At 37.8% G+C, this 21,095-nt stretch overlaps 1 protein-coding gene across 5 annotated transcripts in view; it reads left to right on the top strand.

Annotated features, from left to right (window-relative positions):
* The window catches only part of CNKSR2 (connector enhancer of kinase suppressor of Ras 2), a 205,900-nt gene that overhangs the window by 67,025 nt on the left and 117,780 nt on the right, over positions 1 to 21,095 (top strand). For all 5 annotated transcript variants that reach the window (XM_058800636.1, XM_058800632.1, XM_058800633.1 and 2 more), the window contains exons 5-6: positions 7,343 to 7,384; positions 17,129 to 17,248. In XM_058800636.1, coding sequence (XP_058656619.1) covers positions 7,343 to 7,384; positions 17,129 to 17,248 — 162 coding nt within the window. The remainder of the gene's footprint in view (positions 1 to 7,342; positions 7,385 to 17,128; positions 17,249 to 21,095) is intronic.

The raw sequence follows: 21,095 nt of genomic DNA on the forward strand, positions 1-21,095 counted from the left end.
TGAGGATGTTATAGATCCAGTGGCAAGAAACTGCAGGAATTGAATAACTGTAGCATAAATGAGAAAGAAAGCAAATATTTCTGAACGGCAGAGGGAATAAAATCGACAGGATTTGTGTGGGAAGTGAAGAGGAGTTGAAAATGGCACCCAGGTTGTGAGCTTGTGGGACATAAGGTGGTGGAGCTGTTGACAGAGATAGGGAAAGAAAGGGGGAACAGGGAGTGTTTGGGAAGAAACGTGATTGCAGCTCTTCAGCATCCTGTGTAAGGGCTGGTGGCAAATATCCAGAAGGAGATTCTGAACTGTGAATGTGAACAGAAGGGCTGAGAGATCTGTGACTCATCCACACAGAGATGATAATTAAAGCAGCATGATTTTAGGAGGCTGCTGAGCAATAGGGAAGAGGTTGCAGAAAAGGGGAGAGTTAAGGATAGAGCTCCCTGGGACTGTTGCAGTTGAAGCAGCCATAATGGGAGATTTTTGAGCAGCCCAGTGGAAAGAAAGTCATGGAAATAGCATATTTTGGGATGGTTACTTAGAAATACAGTGCAAATTTTAACAGTGTCTGTGTAATTTTAAAATTCATTTGCTGTGGCAGCAGCCAAGGGTTACCTGTGCAAGCACTGAGTGTTGTATAGCTTGGAGGAGCTTCCTATTGCATTTTAGTTAGATAAGAGACAGAAAAGTATTTCCTTTCCCCTTCTCTCTGTTCCAAACATTTGTAATTTTCAGTGTCAAGGTCCATACCTTTTGTATCCAACAACCTGCCAGACCTCAAAATATAAGATGTGGTAAAGCACATCAGGAAGTGGCTGACTGTTTCATGCTCTTATTTCTTAGCATGTTGCCAGAGGGGAATGTTACCTGCTTACTAGCTTCTGTAGCTTCTGGGGCATTTAAGGTTTTTTGTTCCTTGTACTTTTAAAGGGGGGTTGGAGAAGGGGGTTGAAGGGAGCTGTGTATCTGTCAGTTTGTTTTCTATTATTCCAGTAATTACCCAGTCAAGCTGTAAATCACAGTCTAAGCAGGATTCCATAATACCCATCAGTTTTCTAATCATCATGTTCTACAGAACACAGCATTTTGTCATAGGCAGCCATAGCCTGGGCTGCTTCAAAAGCAGATTGAGGGAGGTGATTCCCCCACTCTGCTCCATTCTGGTGAGATCCCACCTGCAGTGCTGCATCCAGCTCTGATGCCCCCTATAAGAAGGATGTGGATCTGTTGGAATGACTCCAGAGGACATCACAAAGATGATCAGAGGAATGGAGTCCCTCTTGCTAGGAAGACAGGCCGAGTTGTTGAGCCTGGAGAAGAGAATGCTCCAGGGAGACCTTTATAAGCATCCTTCCAGTGCCTAAAGGGGCTACGAAAGAGCTGGAGAGGGACTTTTCACAGGGGCATGTAGTGACAGGACAAGGGGCAATGGCTTTAAACTGAAAGAGACCAGTTTTAGATTTGATATTGGGTTGAAATTCTTCTCTGTGAGGGTGGTGAGGCACTGGAACAGGTCTTCCAGAGGAGCTGTGGATGCTCCACCCCTGGCAGTGTTCAAGGCCAGGCTGAATGGGGCTCTGAGCAGCCTGGTCTAGTGAGGGGCATCCCTACTCATGGCAGTGGTATAGGAACTAGATGATCTTTAAGGTCCCTTCCAGCCCAAACCATTACAGGATATCATTCAAGTCTACTGTTTCAAAACTGTCATTGTTTATTCCTGCCCTCAGCTGAATTAGATATATTTTCAATGTATTTTCTAATTAGTGAAAGTCTAAATTAACTCAACCTGTCTTACTCTTTTACCTGTTTGGAAACTATGTACCTGTGTCTTTGTGTGAGAAAAGCGGTAAGGATAATAATGAATGGAAGTACACTAAAGGTTATGAAACTTCTGCCACCTTCATGTGTTGGCCAAGCTTTAGACTTTGTCATCATTATTGTTGAGAACTTTTGTGAAGACCTTCAGTGATGAACAGCAAAACTCAGTCCTGTGGCTCTCTTGCTTTAGCTGAATTGGGCAGCTCATTTTCAAACCAAATGAGCCCTTCTAGAGCCAATGGCATAAGTTCCCTAGACCCAGTGACTCTCAAACAGGCACCTTGGAGCCAGAACAACTTATTTTGCACTCCTGAGACTGAAGGGGCTGGAAGTTATGATCTGGGCATTCTCAAGTTAATTATTTTTTATTGTTGCTAAGTAGCAAGACCAACAGATCATCCATTTGACTTACACTGCTATTAAAGTATTCAGTTACAGTTTTAATCAATTTGAGAAGCAAAGGGATGTAAAGGATTTTTTGATTTAATTCCAGCCAATGGCTACATTGCTCAAGAGGGTTTTATGCCAAAGGTTTGGCGATTTATGAGAGTCTGAACCCCCTTTTAAGCAATCATGTAATTCATTATTTTAGTTACAAATAGAAAACTGGAGCTGCATAGCTTAGAATATTTTGCATGACTTGAAAAACAATGATGACAACAATTCCATTTGACATGTTTTTAAGCAGTATGTAAAATCTAGCCCCCTTGAAACTAGACATGGAAGATGAGTGGGATTTCTCATGCACTTTCCAGGTAATTTTACTACTGCTTTTAAATGGTGTTCCTAACACATTTACCTACCAGTTTTCATCTGCCGCATACTGGAAAAAACAGTGCAATATTAACATACATAAACATATATTAAAAAGCTTAATCACTTTGTTAATCATAATTAGCTTCCTGTAAATTCAGTTGGACTGCAGGGAAAAAGAAATTAAGAAATAAGTGAAGAAGCTCCACCACAAGCATCATAAAAGCTACCCAGAGATTTGATGATTTCATGGCAAGCTCTTGCTCTTCACAAGTTGCTCCAGTTGAATCAATCACACAGCCTGCCTTTTTAGGCAATGCTACTATCATATGAATATACGAAGGGCACTTTTGGATGAATGTGTTACCTGAAAATTTTGACATTTTGTTCCTGAAAATCGTGTAGTCTGCTTCTATATCAGTTCTGCCTAGGAATTTGCCTTGCCTTATAGGAGAAAATAGATTAGGATGACTACAAATACATGAGCAACTAAGGCATTCTGCTGAACAAGCAAATATAATGGAGGGAGTCCACTCCAGCTCTGGGTGCTCTGATGTTAGGTTTACTAGAAATGCTGAAATGTTGGTGAAAGATTTAATGCATATATTTCTGCATTTCTCCCTTTTAAAAAAAATCCATTAACTATTTCTGTGTATATATTTCTTTTTCTGAACTAGCATAATTTATTCTGAAGTATGAAGTTGACAGGAACTTAAGATTGCCACGAAGAGTGCAGTGCGTCAGCTGCCTGGAATACATGGCAAAACCATGAATAATAATAATAGTTGTAGTAGTGGTAATAATGATGGAAAGTTTTAAGATTATAGCCTGCTAGTATACTGAGAGAAATGTTTGACAGGTGATTGCAATAGGTAATTTGACAGGTTTCCAACTTGGACTTGTAAACCAAATCATATAGATGCAAAAATAGAAATGTTTTCTGCAGAATATTTATCCCACAGTTATAGTAATGGAGAACTGCATGAACATTTTTTTATCTGTGGGACATGGGAGCAGTAGGGTAAGTTGGCAGGTTGTCTGTACCTCAGTTCTTCACATTTTGAGTTCAGTTGAGACTTAATCAATGTGGGTGCAAAGAAAACAAAGAATAAGGAAGGTAGTAGTGTAATCAGCTGATCCCATTCCCCACTTCAGTGAGATTCTAAGACAAATGTCTAAAAAGGAGGTGGTAATACTGAGGATAGAAGAAACAAAAAAAGAAAAAAATAAAGCATCATAAACACGGCTTTTGGAAAAAAAAAATCCACAGATATTTGTATTTTATATATGTTGGTCTCACATCTGATTTGTTCCAGCAGTGTCTGGGGTGTGATGGGTAAAATGTGTACATGTTACAGTGTTGTCACCAGTCAGTGGGTTTAATATAAACGTCCTCAGCAATTATTCCTTATGACATTATGGTAGGAACTGTGCAGATATAATTTAGCTTTGTTTTTTTTTTTGTAGAGACCATGTGAAGGTTGTGAAGGTCAGAACTTCTGGAAGAAAAAAGCAATGCCTCTCAGTTACAGTGTGGTGTAGGTCTTGCTAGTCTTAAAATTAGGTTTTGAAATTGTACTGGGATTGAGGATGGAGAAGAACCTGCTCCTTGATTTGTGTGATTTGTTCTTGCTGCTCTTATCTTCCTCCCTTATTGCTTTTTTTTTTTTTCCTTCCATATTGGAGCTCTTGTTTCTCTTTTTTTAGGATAGTTCCAGCTGTATGACAAAGGTCCCTTTTGCCATTTTTGTGTACGAGGCAGAGCTGGAAAGAGTGACCATGAAGATCAGATATTACTCATAAAGTTGTTCCATCGTATTTCCCTTTTAAATCTCTCCTTTTTCTTGTGGATGATGCTCTGCTATTTTTCTCCCTTAAATTACTAATGCCAGTATTTGACTATATCTTCAGGAAATGTAAATTAACAGAATTTCTTTTTTTGCTTTATTAACAATGTGTGTCATTAATGTTTTCGAAAGTAATCCATAATTAGAAAATAACCTTACAGTGTTTCAGCTGAAGTTTTGTTTGGTTGGTTAGAAGATCACATAGCCTAGGTATACTTACAGTATGGCAGTGAATATATATGCAAAGTTCTGAGAATAAACAGGTAGAAGTAATACATCTCCTCCTTGCTGTAACTGTGCCTTTCAGTTCAGGGATAATCACAGTATTGGTTTAACTAAGTGAATAGCAAATTTTTAGCTTGTGTAGGAGTAAAGCTTGGTTGCAGATTTTTGTGCGTGTTCTTGCTTTTCTAAAGTAGAAAAAAGTTGATGTTAAACTTGCATATGATCTGTTTCTTACCTTAACTGCAATATTTTGGTACTCTAGTTAAACAGATAATAAAGAAAACCTTTAAGGAGTAAGATATAGGCTTGTATGGAAGAGAAAGACATTCTCCAGGTGTGGGTGGTATTGCTACTAAGAATAAAAATTTATTTCTAATTGCATAGTTAGAGGCTTTTTATAGTTCTCAAGTGCTTTAAGCTCTTTTAGGTGAAATGAAATGGGCATAAAAAAGCAATAACTGTAAATGGTAGAAGCCCCCAGTAATAAGCACTAAACCCAAGGGGTGTTTGTGGAGGGTGGGCACCGTTCTCTTTAGCCCTTGCTTAAAGACAAAGCACAAAGCAGCAAAGGGAAAGAACTGTTCCCTGTGACAGAAAGCGGCGTGTGGCTTTTGCTGCTGGGCTTGTTTAGAAGCAGTCTCAGCCCTCCTCTCTAGGGATGGCTGCAGGAAGTGGAAACAAGCTGAGGGATCTGCTTGGTGACCTTTTCCGAAGTTTCTTTGAGTCCTAGACTTCAGGGCTGCTCTGGATTGCCATCACAGTTCTTGCCATTCCTGCACATTTCCCAGAGTTCATGCCTGCATTATGTTTAATTGTGTGTCATTCATGTATAGACAAAGTGTATTTTGGATTTTTTTTTTTTTTACCTAAGCATTGCATCTGCTGTCCTCCAGTTTTTCTGTCTTTTATGGTTTACTGAACTTTCTCTTGCCTGCATGTAGTATCAACAATCTGCTGTTACTATGAGATGACTTACTTAGCAATTCTTTTACTCAAACCCCGGATTTGTAGGGAATGGTGTGTTGAGGAGGGAAATTCAGGGTGAATCTATTCATAGACTGGATGCCTGATAAGTTTTCCACTTGTTTTGCTATCTTTTGTGGATTCAGAAGCATTTTAATTTTTTTATATATAGTCTTGGTTTGCCAGAAGAAAGCATATTTCTTTATTTTCCTTCATGATTGTGGGGGAGTTTTCAATTCAAGGATTTAGCGATATTTATCTGTTATTCACTGCTTTCTTGTTTGTAATAAACTCCTACAGCATTTGAAATTAAATCTTTCTTCTCTTAGTAGTGAGACTTCTCAAACAGTATCCTCTTTAAACTCTGTTTAAACTTATAGTAAACTCTTCCTATTACCAATGAAATTATGTCTGCTTAAAAGCACTTTTTTCTTCAATATAAATGTTGCAATCTCTTCCTGCTATTTTTACAAAATGATTCATAAGTAACCATGAAGAAAATAGATGTATCCAGATTGAAAATGTTACACGCCCTCCCACATATAACAATGAAATGTGTGTTTTGCTACTAAGATTGCAAATACTTCATTGAAGTCTGCATATAATTAAATGTGTTAGATTTTTTTTCCGGCTAAACTTACTGGCAAATGTTTCCTGAATGCCAACAGCTGTTACTGGGAAAATGCTTCCCAATCAACATGCTACTTCTGCATACATGGCTTTATATAAAGCTTAAGGACACATTGGCTTTTCTTGCCTGAGTAACACTGGAAGTGTTTAATGGATTAAAAGTTCTTTTTTTGAAAGAGTTGCATATAAAAATGTTGGTTTCCTAGCAGGATAAATTGATTTTAAAATGAGACTTTAAACATGAAAACTTAGTCACATCTTGCATGTGGTTTGTTAGATAGGATGTAAAGCATCTGTTCCAAACAGAGCTTGCACTAATTACCACAAAGTTACAGCACCTGAATGAACTCAAGAGTGGTTCTTTCACCAATATTGATTGTATTCCATGTGCTCTCTGCCTTGGGAATTCTATTTCCTTATATCCACTGAGATTCTGGCCTGTCAGAAAAACCTTTGCAGTCCCAGCCCCCCTTCTGTTGGTGTTGCTTATGGAAACTGCCTCACATGCTGCATGAGGAACTGAGGATGTACCCAGGGTCCCAGCAGGCTGGGTGTGCCTCAGGTTTAATGAGTGAGCTTTGGGTGAGGTGTTTCTCCTCCCTCTTGTCAAGGTGTGTTATAAACAATCAACTCCTCTTCCCTCTCCACCAAGGTTCTCCTTCCCTTCTTCAACAGTGTGCAAAAATGTCAGTTCAGCTCAGCCAGAATTGTTCATCTCAGTCACTTAAACTGTTGCTGGTATCTCTGTTTTCCAGTGGGACCATTAGAAGCTGGTCATTTTTGTCCATGCTCAGGGGGGTCTGCTGGAAGGCACTTGGGTGGTAGACATGTGACTAGCTGGTACATGCCAAAAGCATGTAAAGTAGGAAGAGTATTTTCTGTCTCAAGGAAGGAAACAACTAGAGCTAGTGAATAGATAGAAACATTTACCAGGATCTCATTTCCTTTAAGTGGCAGCTTCACACTTTTTTCAATTCTGTCTAAGTCTTTGAAATACTTTGTTTCATCCTAAAGAGTTTTCAGTTTGTTTCAAATTGCTTTAGGGGTAAGTAAAGGCAGGGAAAATGATTGGACCAATTTAACCTGCTTTTTCTGCTTTCCTTTTTCAGGATTGCACAGTATATGAAACAGAGAACAAAATTCTTCATGTGGTGAGTACCACTTGGATTTCTCATAACCAAGTTTATAAAGACCACATAGAAGTCTAGAGCTGTGTGTTTTGTGCTTTTTGTATGCAGTGGCAGTTTGATAACTAACTAGACTGGGTATGACTGAATGAGTTTATGGAACTACTTGTGAGCAGGTCAGGAGCTTTGAAAGGGTTTGTGTTTGTCTGGCTCAGGCCCAGCTGTTATTTGTAAACCAGGATTAGAAGAGTGATGTTTTAAAAAGGTAGTTTTTTGAGAGAGAGATGGTTGCTAGGCTTCTATGAAATAATTTATGTTTGTGTTAGTAATGTAGCTTAATTTATACAGCTTTATTCCCCATAGGAGCCAGGAGATAGCCTAATTATAGGAAAATTAATGCAATGTTTCCTTTTGAATTCTCAGCATAAATACAATTGTCTCTTCTGAGAATCTTTAGTGCTATTTATGGTAAATAAAGCAGATAAAAGTTATCAGGGCATCAGAAAACATGATGAGTTTAAAAGGCTGGTGTAGAGTGTCAAAAGCTTGAGTAAACTTTGTCTGAGAGCTGCACCCAAATTTTGGGTATTAAATTGTATTTCAAGTTGTGAATGAGCTTTAGTGAGTATTAAGTTAACCCACAGCTTGTTTCTAGAAGTTAGAAGTGAAGATAATCTCTTTCAGGGTGAATAATGAATTAGTTTAATTTATTTCACATTCAGGTGGGTTTTGATATCTTACTGTTCTTATTACCAGAGCTTAAGCCAGAATATACTACATTTCTTTAAGTGATCTTCCCAGTAAATGTACTTCTTTTTCCATTATTTATTTTATCCATAGTGTACCTGTACGAAATGCTTGTCAGGCTGAATCCTGTAAGCTTTTGATGCTTTCATTTCACAGTGGAAATGGATGTGGAATAAAATGTCTCCTTGTATTTTTAAGTTTCACTGACATTTTTTCAGGTGTGAGACATAAAGAATTAGCAAATTTAGTGAGGCTGACATCGTCATCTACACTAGGTCAACCTCTGCAAGTATTTAAGTAATAAAATCTTTCATTACATAATCTTGGCAAAAGCTGAAGTGCTATGAGTTTGAAATTTATATATATAGCCTGGTTTTCAAAGCATGCTTGCTGTCTGCTGTAAGAGCCGAGAGTTCTGAAATCTTTTATATACACTATATACCTTATACAAATTGGCAGAAAGGATTGTAAAGAAAGCTGGCAGAATTTAGGACTGAGAAAACATCACTTTATACAGTCATTAACAGACAGTTTTGAAGAAACTGAGAGGAGTTAATTCAGGATACATGAGTACACAAAATCGAGACAGGTTTCAAAATTATTTTACATCATTCAGACTCTTGTAGGTTTATTTCTTTAGTCTGCAGTAACTTCATTGTGGTCACAGATGGACACAGGTATAAATGTACCTTCTGTGATCATTGCTCAAGCTTGAAAGAAAACATGAGCACAGACAGAGCCTTGAATGCCTTAGTGAAGCCGTGGGTTAAAAATGACCCTGTAAGGATTAAACACAACTATATGGATTACATGTAACTGGGAGCATTTCTGACCATGGTGCATATCAGCTGATCAGTTGGATTTGATGGGGAAAGGCTGACCAAAAGCAATTGGTAAAAGATAGATCTGTGACTAAGTAATTAAGTTATGGCATTTGAGGTCATAGAGGCACGTAGAAGATACTCATCATATTTTCAGTTTGAAAGATAGTTTTTTACATGTGCAGGTAAAAAGGTTGATGAAAGAATTGGAATTGAAAGCAGTCACAATTCCCTCTAACCCTTTTCCTTGGAAGATAGAAAAAGGTGTCATGGGTTTAGCCCATTAGACAATCTGGAGGGAGCAATCCAACAGTGAAAATGGGTTTCTCTGATACAAAAACAGCAGTACTTGTGGGAAAGGCACAGAAGGAACCTTGAGTTAGAAATACTGGGAGAAATAGGAAAGATTGAGAGGACATGTGCACAGATATTGTAGGAGAGGAAGTAAATTCTCTCTTTTTAAATTCTGAGATCACACCATTCCAAGTCCATTTGCAGAGTCCATTTCCCATCTGAAGTGACGTTTGACCAGTATCCTATCCAGCTGCCTTTGAATGATCAGATACAAACATAGAGCTGTGTTTGCTGAGCTGACTTGGACAAGAAGTTGAATTCAAAGCTGTGGGCTCATCCCATGTAATTTCATGTACTACTTTCTCTTCGTGACACAAGGAAACAAGTTTCTCAAAAAAGTAAAAAAAAATTACTAACAATCAGTTAGCATTTCTTGCAATTAGCTTAAGGAAATCCTTTTTGCAAGGTATTCTTACTTAAGATTGAAGCCAAATTTTAAGAGAGCCTTCTTACATGAGTAAAATCGATCTAGAGCTACAGAAATAAAAAAAAAAAAAAACAAATTTAAAGGACAGTTGTGTACTCTTACTTGTCAGGACACCAAGATATTTACCACCTTAGGAGCAGACTGTTGGATCAGAGTAGTAGATTTTTGTGTTCTGGGTTGAACATCTCCATTGTCCATGGAATGAAAAGGGGGTTGTTTTTTTGTTTGTTTGTGGGGTTTTTTTGTGGGTTTTTTTTTGTTTGTTTGTTTGGTTTTTTTTTATGATTCATGCTGTGGATCAAGGGCTGGAGCTCTGTAAGCACAGATCTCCTGTGGGGATGCTGCCCTGTTTCCCTTGGAGTGAGCCTGTGCCAAAGTGAGGAAGAAGAGAATGTGTGGGCACAACAGAGATGTGAGACCATCCTTGGCTATTGAATTACACACAAGGAAACCTCCAAAGTTAACCCATCACTGAGTCTTCATGGCTTCCTCTAGGGGGATAGAATACAGGAAAATAAAGATAGTGTAGAAAGTAATCTTATCCCTAAGGAGCTGCAGCTGGGCCAATTAGCAAAGATTAGGAGCAGGCCTGACCTTACCAGGCCACAGCTGTAACCAAGGAGAAGAAGATGCTATAAAAGAGTGGGGTGGCTGGGTGAGAAGGGAACTGGAGTTAGCTGGCTGCTTTGTGGAGAAGAAAGTCAGTGCTCTGAGGGGCTGTCTGCGAGAAACACCAAGAGGGTGTGGAACTTCTGTGACAAGGAGACAACAGTATGGAGACAACAACCCCTGCAATAAGATGACAACAGCTTCCTCTGAAGCATGATGAAGTAGGCAAGAATCTCAAATAAATGACTGACTAGTTTGCTTTGATTAGGGAGGCCAAAAAAGGGTTCATGTGCTCGTATTCTAACAGCACTAATTTTTTCTAAAAGCACATGAATGCCCTCTTTCCTTCAGAGGTGACAGTGTGTGACTTGTGGAGATGGCAGAATTGCCTTGTCCACAGACAGCACGTTTCAGTGTCACTTAATGTATTCACATGTTGACTTTTCAGGATTTGCTTTGTAAGAAATGGTATTTTGAAGACACACAACTGTATAGCTTCAGCTGATATTCAGGGAAGATATATTTTTGTTTGCTCCAAGCAATATGAGTTTCAAATGTTTTTAAAAAGCATTTTGATTATCACTTATTGTATTAGGTTAGCCAGGAAATGAATCTGTTATTCAAGTAAACATATAAAATGTATCTGAATGAAAAAGGTCTGACTGAATAATTATGAAGTTTTAAGATGCAATTACCTACTTGAACTTGTTTACTTCTTCTAAACGGACTTTCAAAGTGTGTCTAGGGAAAAAAATGTCTTTTCTATAATATTTTTGTCCTAGTGTTGAATAAGCTATTTAAAGACACCTACATTTCTTAAAATTTGGGGGGTTTTTTCTGTGACTTCTTTCTCAGAAACACTTGGTTTCTGTGGAATAAGAAGCATAAAACCGCATAGAAATAATGTGTTGGGTTCTGCTCATTAAATTTCTGAAATGTTCACGAATAAGGAGAAATGCTTTGGATTTCTGCCACCTCATTTCTCAGTATGTTTTTTCCAGGGTAGCTTCCTCTAAGTCAGCAATGTAATAAATAATTAAATTATACTAATAATAATTTCTTGATATAAACAGAAATGAAATAGCACTAGAAAATAATACTAACAGAAGTAGATGGCATTATTAATTTTTTTAGTATCTTAAAGAAAGCAGGTTTAGTATTACATAGGGCCTAAATAGGGAAGGATAGGCCATAGGTGTGGTCCTGGTTTCAAAATTGAAAATTACTATGCTCTTGCTAGTTCATATTTAGAATCTTTATATTGATTTAACTTGAGATGATAAAGTATTTAGAAAATTGTTCAACTTAAAAGGCTATCAGTTTATATCTGCTTATTTGGGGAATTATATGTTAATCCTTGCAAAATTCTGACTGGAGTTTTAAAATACTTGAAAAATAATTCATTGATTCCGTCCAGCTGTTCAAGGCTGTATTTGATGGAAATACCCAGTTCAGATTAATCCACATGAAGCAGTAGAGTATTAAAAGAAGAGCAAAGCTAGAAGAACTAATTATAGAAAGTAGAAGCCAGGCTTCGGTCAGATTAACAATAAGTTTTAACTGAAAATTTTTAATAATTTTTCTTTTAACTTTTTTAGATTAATTCCATAAGAAAAAAAGACACTTTTATTAAGGAGTTTCCCTGTTTAAAAATTAGGCTGCATGTCCTGCAAACAGAAAATGCTATTTTTTTGAGTTGAAAAACTGTAGAAAGCGATCTGCAAAGGGAAACTGATATTCAGAAGTTTTTTCAAAAACAAATGAGCTATGCAAATTTGAAGAGTTAAAAAAAGAGAAACAAGCAATGGATCAGAATGTTCTCTTTTTCCAAGAGCCTCATTGAAACCACAGTGATGATAATTTGCTCCTGCCCACTGTATTTGAATATTTGTTATAGAAGTATAATGAACTAAAAATACATTGTCAAAGGTATCATTTTATAGTCTTAAAAAAAAAAGAAAATGTAACCACCTTCTGCCTTTCAAGATCTATACCTTGTAAATTGAACCGAACAAGCTTCAGTTTAATAGAAACTTCTCTTTTTACAGCCAAAAGCAGATGTGGTTTACTATTTCAACTTTATGTATGCATCAGTGCATGTTCAGGCCCACTTGGTTTTAAGACTGCTGGAGTTACTGATGTGTTCTGTACAATATAGCAATTGTTTTGGACTAAAATTAATTGGTTAATAATGATTTGGTTTGGCTTGAGTTAATTAGTTAGACTTCATTCATCTTTGACAGCTGCTACTAACTAAACTAACAGACTAAGCTTAACATTACCCTGACATTTTTTTTCTTACTGTTAGTCTTGAAAGTCCATATGTCTTCTGGGTATCCTGTTCCTCACTCTAATGCCATAGGTGGGGTGCTGATGAGGGAGGCTGGTGCTTTTCTTCTTCTCAGTCCTGGGAGCATGTTTAAGCCAGGACGTTTCAGTATTGCAAATACTTGGCAAGATAGAATTTAAACTTGGCCACTAGCCTGGGTAAAAGGAAGGGACAAACCTAAGTCTGTTTGCTTGAGCAGAAATGCTTGGTGACCCTAGAGCTGCCTGAGCTGAGCAGACAATGGATGGACAGGTTGAGGAGAGGCCGCTGAGGCTGTGTCCATAGGTTCTCATCTGATGCAGAACACAGATGTTTTCCCTGCACAAACTGGAGTAGCCACAGAGAATAGAAGCAGATGCAAATCTAATTCAGTCACCTTTAGCTCCCCATCCCCCTGGCTGAAAGAAGGAGCAATTGTGGAAAAGCTGTTAGAAATTGGTACCTTACAGTCCAAAAATACAGGTAGAAACTAAGTATTATCTGTCATTCTTCATGCTCTGAGGCATAAAGAAGTTGCCTACTGAGGGAAAAATAATGTTTCCCTTTGAATTTCTACCAAACAATGAGGTGCTGTGTAGTGATATTTTTTGTTCTCCTTTGAGTCATTTAGCTTTGCACATAAAGACTGTGGTGTAGCTTCAATCTGCAATTATAGGTGTGTCACTTGAATAGAGAGGAGAATTTATTACTGAAGTGCACTGATGAGTTACTGCAAAAGAGAACTGAAATCGTTGCTTTAAAGGCTCATAGTGAGAACAGGGACCATGTGACAACAGGAGAAAATATAATTATCTGTTGGTTTCTCTCAGTTAATCTTTTGTAACTTGCTTTTTTTTTTGGTCTGGACAAATCCTTTCACTATGTGCAGATACCTTGCATACTGGGAGCTGAGTGCAGCTTGAAAAAGGCTGGGGATTTTTAATGCCTGCTGATTTCTGTGGGAGCAATTGGATCCTCATCTTCCTGTGTGTCTTACTGTAACTAATACTGCATTGCAGCAGGCAATCAGCACTTACAAAGGATAAACGATCCTGATCTTGTTAACAGTGTTTTCATAATCAGAGGTGTAGTTTTACAAAGCCTCCAAAGGTATGACAATTTGAGAGGAAAGGTGACTACCATCTGATTTTAGTGGAACTAAAATACATGTCTGTGGTACAGATTGTCCTGAATAATTCTGCTGAGAAATAATGTGCTCAAAAATTGTTAGGAACAAAGTGAGTGGAAGAAGTGCAATGCTTGAGTGCTTTGCCATGTGGCTACATCTTTGCCTTGGAAGGACCTGATCCACTGAATGGGTCCAAGGTTTTTTCCATACGGATGCCTAATGGGGAGGAAGTACCTTCATGGCCAACAGACTGTTTTGTTTGTACACCTATTGATTAGCATGCTATCAGCACAAACTGTGAATGAGAGATTCCTGAGAGTAAAGGCAAGGAAAAAAATGCATAATTTTGCCTGTGTCAGCCTTTGGACATGGTTCCAGTGAGGGCCTATGTACCCTGCCTTTGCAGTGGGCAGAGAATATCTGCAGTGTAAGTGTGTGCTGCTTGCTGTCCTGGCTCTCTCTGGACAAGTTCAGAGTTAATGAAAATTTGTCTTTATAGAATCACAGAATGACTAGGTTGGAAGAGACCTTAAAGATCATCAAGTCCAACCCATGCCCTAATCCCTCAATCAAACCATGGCACTGAGTGCCATATCCAGTTGTTTTTTTTTTTTAACACTTCCAGGGATGGTGACTCCACCACCTCCCCAGGCAGGCCATTCCAGTACTTTATCACTCTTTCTGTAAAAAACCTTTTCCTAATATCCAACCTGTATTTCACTCAGAGCAGCTTGAGACTGAAACATACACCAAATAGATACCTGATCCTACTTATAGTTCAGCTCTTTAACCAAGGAATATTTAATGAAAATATTTCAATGTATAGTAGTTTATAGCAGCACATTATCCCCATAATTAATTAATGTTGGACTGCAGTGGGAATATATAAGGAAGCTGTGAGACCCAAAAGGCAATAGTCTTTTAGAAATGCATTGAAACATATGGCAGATTTTTTTTATCCTAGCAGCTTGGTGATTTTGGCACCTAATATTCCCAGAGCTCCTCTTGAGGAATATTCACACCATCTTTTTTTATGATTGCAACCAATTAACTGTACTGGAATGCTGATCCCCATAGGCATTGCTGTGTAGACTGCCTGAACCCCTCTCATGGGGGCAGAGGTGCAGCTGCTCCACAGGACTGTTTAATGCATCTCACCTTAGGCTTCTGCTCCATGCCACATCCTGGACTTGCTCAACTCCTCTCCTTTCCCCATCATCTGTCAAGGCAGCTGGGAGCGTGTTCTTCAATGAGGAGCCACATCTGTGAAATGCCATACCTTGTCTTAGGCGGTAGGAACACTGCTTTTCTGTGTATTTTGGCATCTCTCTGCAATGCAACAGTTGAAAATTGGAGAAAAAAATTAATTCACTATAAATAGAAGCTTTTCTGAAATTGCTAATAACTCCATACATTTAATGGGTTTAGAGGAGATTATTGGGAAGAATAGGTGGATGAAGTCTAAACAGATATGAAAAACTCCATTTTCATCTGCAGAGAATAATTTATGATGTGAGTCTCTTCACTTTGCAGAAATAGCTGAGTGCTCTGTAATTTTTTAAGCAATTCTTCAATAATTCTCAGTGCAGTTCCAAGATGGAAGTAGAAATAACATGCCAACACTGTATTTAAAAACACAAATCAACACAAATCTAAGCTTTCATTTTTATTATGTAATTTATTATAATTTTACGTTTTAAAAATGTCTGCTCAAAGTAATTTTCATGTGTCCAAAAGCCATTAAAGAAGCCCAAATTTCAATAAAGATCTCTTTTTCACTTTTTTGTAGTTCAGCTGAAGCACAAACCATTCTTAACCTCATTTTATAGATTTCTTGATGTCTTCTGTTTAGTAATGATTCTCCATCATGAAAAAGTAGAAGGGTGATGTATGTGACTGTGGTTGAAGGTAGTATTTTTTCTGGAAGAAGGTCATGTTGGTATTATAAATTTTGTTACATTTTCCATTTGATTTGCTTATTCACCCTGAAATGTTATTGCTCAGTAAAATAAGCAATTTTTGCGTAAGCCTAAACTTTCATCTGTTTTTAAATACTTTAAAGAGAAGAAGAGTGTACTGGTCTGTAACAGGATTAAGATGTCACTATCATTGGTTGGGTTTTTTTTTGTTTGATTTTTTGGTGGGGTTTGGTTTTTTCTTTTTTTTTTTCTTTTGTTTTGTTTGGTTGGTTTTTTGGGTTTTTTTTTTTGATGTTTTGTTTGTTTGATTTTAATCACTTTTTAAAAGTTTCCCTTTTTACATAAGGTATTTGTAGTTTACAATTTGAAATCATAATGGTGATTTGGCAGGAGGTTATATCTGGTTTTACATCACGTTTCCATAGCATTGTTGCAGATGTTTTTACTGTACTTTGGGATCTTGGAAGATTGATTGGAACAACTGTTGTGTGCAGTTGTGTTTCAGTCATTTGAGAAGACTGGTTAGCTTTCATCTTTGGAATTTCAGAGGAGTTAAGCTGGTTCTTAATTGCTTTTGGACATGCCCACAGTTTTGGGACCAGAAGAATCTCCTAATCCCTGAATTTGCTGACAAAAGATGGAGTGGAAATCTGAATAGGGAAATCATTTAAAGTTGCTGAAAGGGGGCTTCCTAGAAAACATTGAAACTCTCAAAAATCATTTTCTTACAGAGAATGATAGGAAAGCCTCACAGCATTCCTGCTTCTTAGAAGAGGTTGTTCAGGGAGTGAGAGATCAGGAGATGAAGCAGTACCAATTTAACAGTTTCAGCCTTTTTAGAATTTTTTTTCTGTCTTGCTGCAGAGGCTGCCAACTATAACTGGTTTAAGAGTTATCCCATTGTGAAGTGGTGCTTTATTGTAATCTTCATGTCTGCAACAGTAAATCATGTGTGGCAGCTGTAGAACATGAGAAATGCAGTCCAAGGACAATTAGCATGTTTTATTAGTATAGAACTTCAGAGTTAATGGGAGTTACCTGTCATCATCAAGAGCCTGATTTTCATCTGTGCTGAACAGCTGCACATTCAATGAAAAGCAGTGGGCTTTGAGACACTTACTGTCTTTGCAAAAGATGTGGGTGGGGTGGGAGCTGGGGTCACCACACATTCCCTGTGAGCCTGAGCAGGGCATCTATCCCTGAGAGTGCGTGGGAGCCCCTCTTTGTCTCTATTCAGATACAAAAGCATTGGCATCCTGTTCTTCCCTGATCTAATGCTGTTAGTTCAGGGTCATCACAGATTATGTATTTCATATTGTATTGCTGCCTGAGGCCTTTCCCCCTCTGCCTTGTATGAACTTGAGAAACATTGCGATTTCAACTGTATATCGACATTCAAATAGTTAGCAGTGGTCTGCTTATTGTGACTTTTTCTTTTCTTTTTTCTTTCCTAGTGTAAAACTCTCTCTGGAGTCTGTGATCACATTATCTCGCTCTCTTCTGATCCGCTGGTTTCCCAGTCTGCCCATCTCGAGGTGATCCAGCTTACAAACATCAAGCCAAGTGAAGGGCTGGTAAGAAGTACGCAGTTAATCAAACCCATCATCCAGGATGAGAAAGCGATGGTTTTAAAAGAAGTTGTATTTATGAAAATAAATAGGACATTTTAGCCTTTTCTATTTTAAAGTTTGAAAACAGTTTGATTCCTTTTGCTAGTTTGGTTTCTCATGCAGCTGGGCTAACAGGAAGAGATTTTGTAAAGCTGACTGAAGTATGCGGAGTTTAGTGAACAGGGAGAAATGAGTAAGAAATTCTTGCCATTTATACCAGCTTCTGAAAAATGGTTCAGATTGTTCTAGGATCTTGAAGTCAGAAGGGACTTAAATTACTGAGATCAACTCAACCAAGAAGTTTGCGTGGGCTTATGCACAAAACCTGTCAGATTCTGGAAAATGCTTCATAGTATCTTGGGGATACAAAGCTATTTTATAAGTTATTCCAGGGCTTCATAGCACTGCTGGTAAGTAACTCATCGAATTTTACTGCAAGAATTCTGCATTCTTAATCAGGTGCTTGTGAAGGCTCTTAATGCAGCCATCCTGTGTTTTTTGTTCAAGAGCTGACCATTGATCTCTTGTTTACTCAAGTATCCAACACCCGCTGCATGGAAAAAACCAACACTGTAACAATTCCAGATGTATGACTTTACGTCTTTAATAATATCTGTTCCCATAATATTTGGAGATAGAAAAGATGTTCAGAATACAGTTAATTTTTTTTTTGTCTAGAGAAATAGCTTTTGCAATTTCTGCCCAAGCTTATTCTCATTCTATATTCTTGAATAGTCTTGAAGGAGGACTGTCATACTCTTTACAACAGGTTTTTGAAGTTGTCTGGTTGTTGCAGTTTTGGAGAATATTTTTGGTTTTGGGTGGTTGGTTATAGCTGGGTTTTGGGTTGATTTGTTTTTCTTGGCAAAGTTGGTATGCCAAGTTATTTTGAGCAATTGTACACTAAATTAATTTTCCATTCTTTTGGAAAATTGCAATTGAAATATGAGAAAAACCTCAAAAGCTTGGATGAGTAAATATGGCCCCATCCTTTGTTTTAGTCTGCAGTTTGTTTTCCCTTCCTCTTCTGGCTTTCTTTTTTATCCCTGAATCCATTTTAAACTTGTCCTTCAGGATTTCAGCTTCTCATGGATTCTCTGCTCCCTCTCTTTCCCTTCCTTTCCCCTGTAGTCAACCTTTTGAACCACTGCAGTCAGCCTTTTGAAACACTTTCTTCTATTGTAATGAGAAAATCTTCCTCTTTCTCTTGGTCACCCTTTTTTGAGTGCTGTCCATTTTTTATCTGAACTTGAAATTTTTTTCCTTTGTCTTGTGGCTGTTTTTTTTTTTCTTTTTTTCCCCTTCATTTAAGTTTTCGTGTAGGTTGGTATGAACTCCCAGGGACCAAGAAATGCTGAATGGTATTTTTGTAACTAAGAGTGTGTTTCATGGGTCTGTTCCTGCTGGGTAGCTGATGAGAGAATCTCTTTCCCTCTCTGTGCCTCTGTTTTACACCCTCTGTCTGTCTTGTCTGTTTAAACTGGAAGCTCTTCAAGGCAGGGTTTTTTTCTTTTTATGTATTTGTCAACCAATTTAGCAGGGTCTTGATGTCATTGTCTAAAAAAATAATTATATGTAATTTTTTAAAAAAGGAAAATAGCAACCATGCAGTATACAAGCTTTAGAAGGATACAATGCCATTTTGACAGTCATGTTTTTTCCCCTCATCCTTGCCTGTGTGCCACTATTGTGTTGCCTGGGCCTTGTGCCGCTCCTGTAGATTGTGAGCTCTCCAGAGCAGGCACCAAGGATGTGGATTCGCGCCGGGAGAGTGAAAATCGTCCCCTTCCCTTCGGAGCCGCGCCATTCTGGCCAGCAGACCACCTGTGTCGTGTGCTTCCTGGTGATTTATGTGCTCTTGGGATTCTGTTTGCTTTGTAAACTAATACCTGCCCCACTGAGTGCTGAGGGTGTCAGTTTAAGAACTGGTGGTGGAGCTTGGAGTTGTGAATATTCTTTGCACATCAGAAATGCTGGGATGAATGTGAAGCTCAATCATTTCTGGACCTTCTTCCAGGATTTGTGCAATGATGGATCTGGAAAAATGGTTTATTGTCAATTTTCCTGTTTCCAGATTTTTGACCCACATTACAGTTCTGTGCTGGCTTTACCAATCAACAAATAAAATGTTGTATAAAAACAGAAGGACTTCAGGCAGAAGAAAAAAGGCAAGGATGACTGCCAACTGGGAAGATTTTTTTGTCACCTATCATAAACAGAACATCTACCATCTCAAATTCAATAGCTAAGAAGCTAAAGTAAATGTGGGAGAGAAAAAGCAAAGGACATGAGAAGGAAGTTAAAAGCATTGGAAACAATGCTGTTGGTGTTGAAACAATTGGAAAACAATGCTGTTTCCCTAAACTCATGGTAAATATATGATGGAGTTAAGAAAATGCTTGAAGCTTTTACAATTAAAGAAGATTGGCATGATCAGGATATTTTAATCAGCACAAATAGTTCCTTCACTGTGTTTGGTCTTTTCATGTGAAAACGTAAGTATTTGTCAGAGGTACATGTAAATTTTCAGACTAATACCTGAATGAGAAAGGATCAAGTAAATGTGTTACCATGTCTCATAGATACTAAAACTAGCTAGCATCTCTGACTAAATAACCTTTCAAGTGACTAATCCTGGCAAGCAGAAAAAACTGTTAGGGTGTAATGTAGAGAACCTTTTGTGTACTGGGTAAAGCAATGTTATGGGTGGGGTTTGGTATTGGTTTTGTTGTTTGGGGTTTTTTTTCATTTCTTTTTCCCCTCTATCCTTATGTCTTGTAACTGACTGCATTCATGTTCTCCAGTGAGTGCTGCTGGGGGAAGAGATATAGCCTGCAATGGCTGTGCAGTAAGGGTGAAGAGTTCATGATAGGAACTTACTTAAAAAGCCTTGAAATGGATTAATGTGGTCAACTTTGCAATCGCCAACATGCTCCCATGTGTAATCCTTTCTTTTTTTCTATTTTTTTCCTTTATGGATTTGCAAGTTGTTTCATCTGTATCAGTAAGAGAATTTAATTTTGTTTGTTTTTACATTGTTCATATACAAAGAAACCAAACTGACTAGCTTAGGTAGTATGTTTTACCATGAAAAAGACTTAAGAACGTCACTGCTTGACTGAAAACAGTGAATCTATTTAGACAAAAAGCAGAAAACCGGGTTTTTCTTGGGCAGTTTTTCTGCAACAGTCGTTTCCTACTTTATTTTTAATATAGAAAAGAATATCAGAGATCTGTAGCAAAGGTTAATCTTGACTTTTAGTTGTTTCCTGTTCATATAATCATTTTAATCCCAGGTAAGTGTGATGTGATCTCAAGGGTTCAGAAACACAAAGGTAAATTCATCAGAATATGGGGTTCCTTTTTGCCTGCTGAAGCAAACACAAAAGAAAGCTGTAATGTAAAAAATTGCTCATAAAATACAAGTCATTGACACAGCAGGGTGTGGCAGCTGATTTAAGTGTACTGCCTACTCTCTTTCCAGGATTCCAGTGCGCTACTATTTCTGATATTTCTCCTGAATTTTTTAGTTTGAAATACTGGAAGAGCTGGGAAAGAGTTATTAACAGTTGTTTGGGGTTAAAGAGGCACATGTGACTTTGGAGGGCTCCATGAAAGTTGAGTCAAAGTAAAAAATTCAGTTACATGTGTGATAAAATGAAATTTGTATCTTCTTTCTTTTTCCATCCAGCATTGCATAAATATTGAGAAATATGTTATAAATATATCACATTCTGTTTTCATTATTGAAAAAATATAAACAAAAGCAAAGAAAAGGGGGGGAAAAAGCACAAAAGGTCTCTTTTCTAAC

The sequence above is a fragment of the Ammospiza caudacuta genome, chromosome 2, assembly GCF_027887145.1.
Source record: "Ammospiza caudacuta isolate bAmmCau1 chromosome 2, bAmmCau1.pri, whole genome shotgun sequence".
NCBI classification, from domain to species: domain Eukaryota; kingdom Metazoa; phylum Chordata; class Aves; order Passeriformes; family Passerellidae; genus Ammospiza; species Ammospiza caudacuta.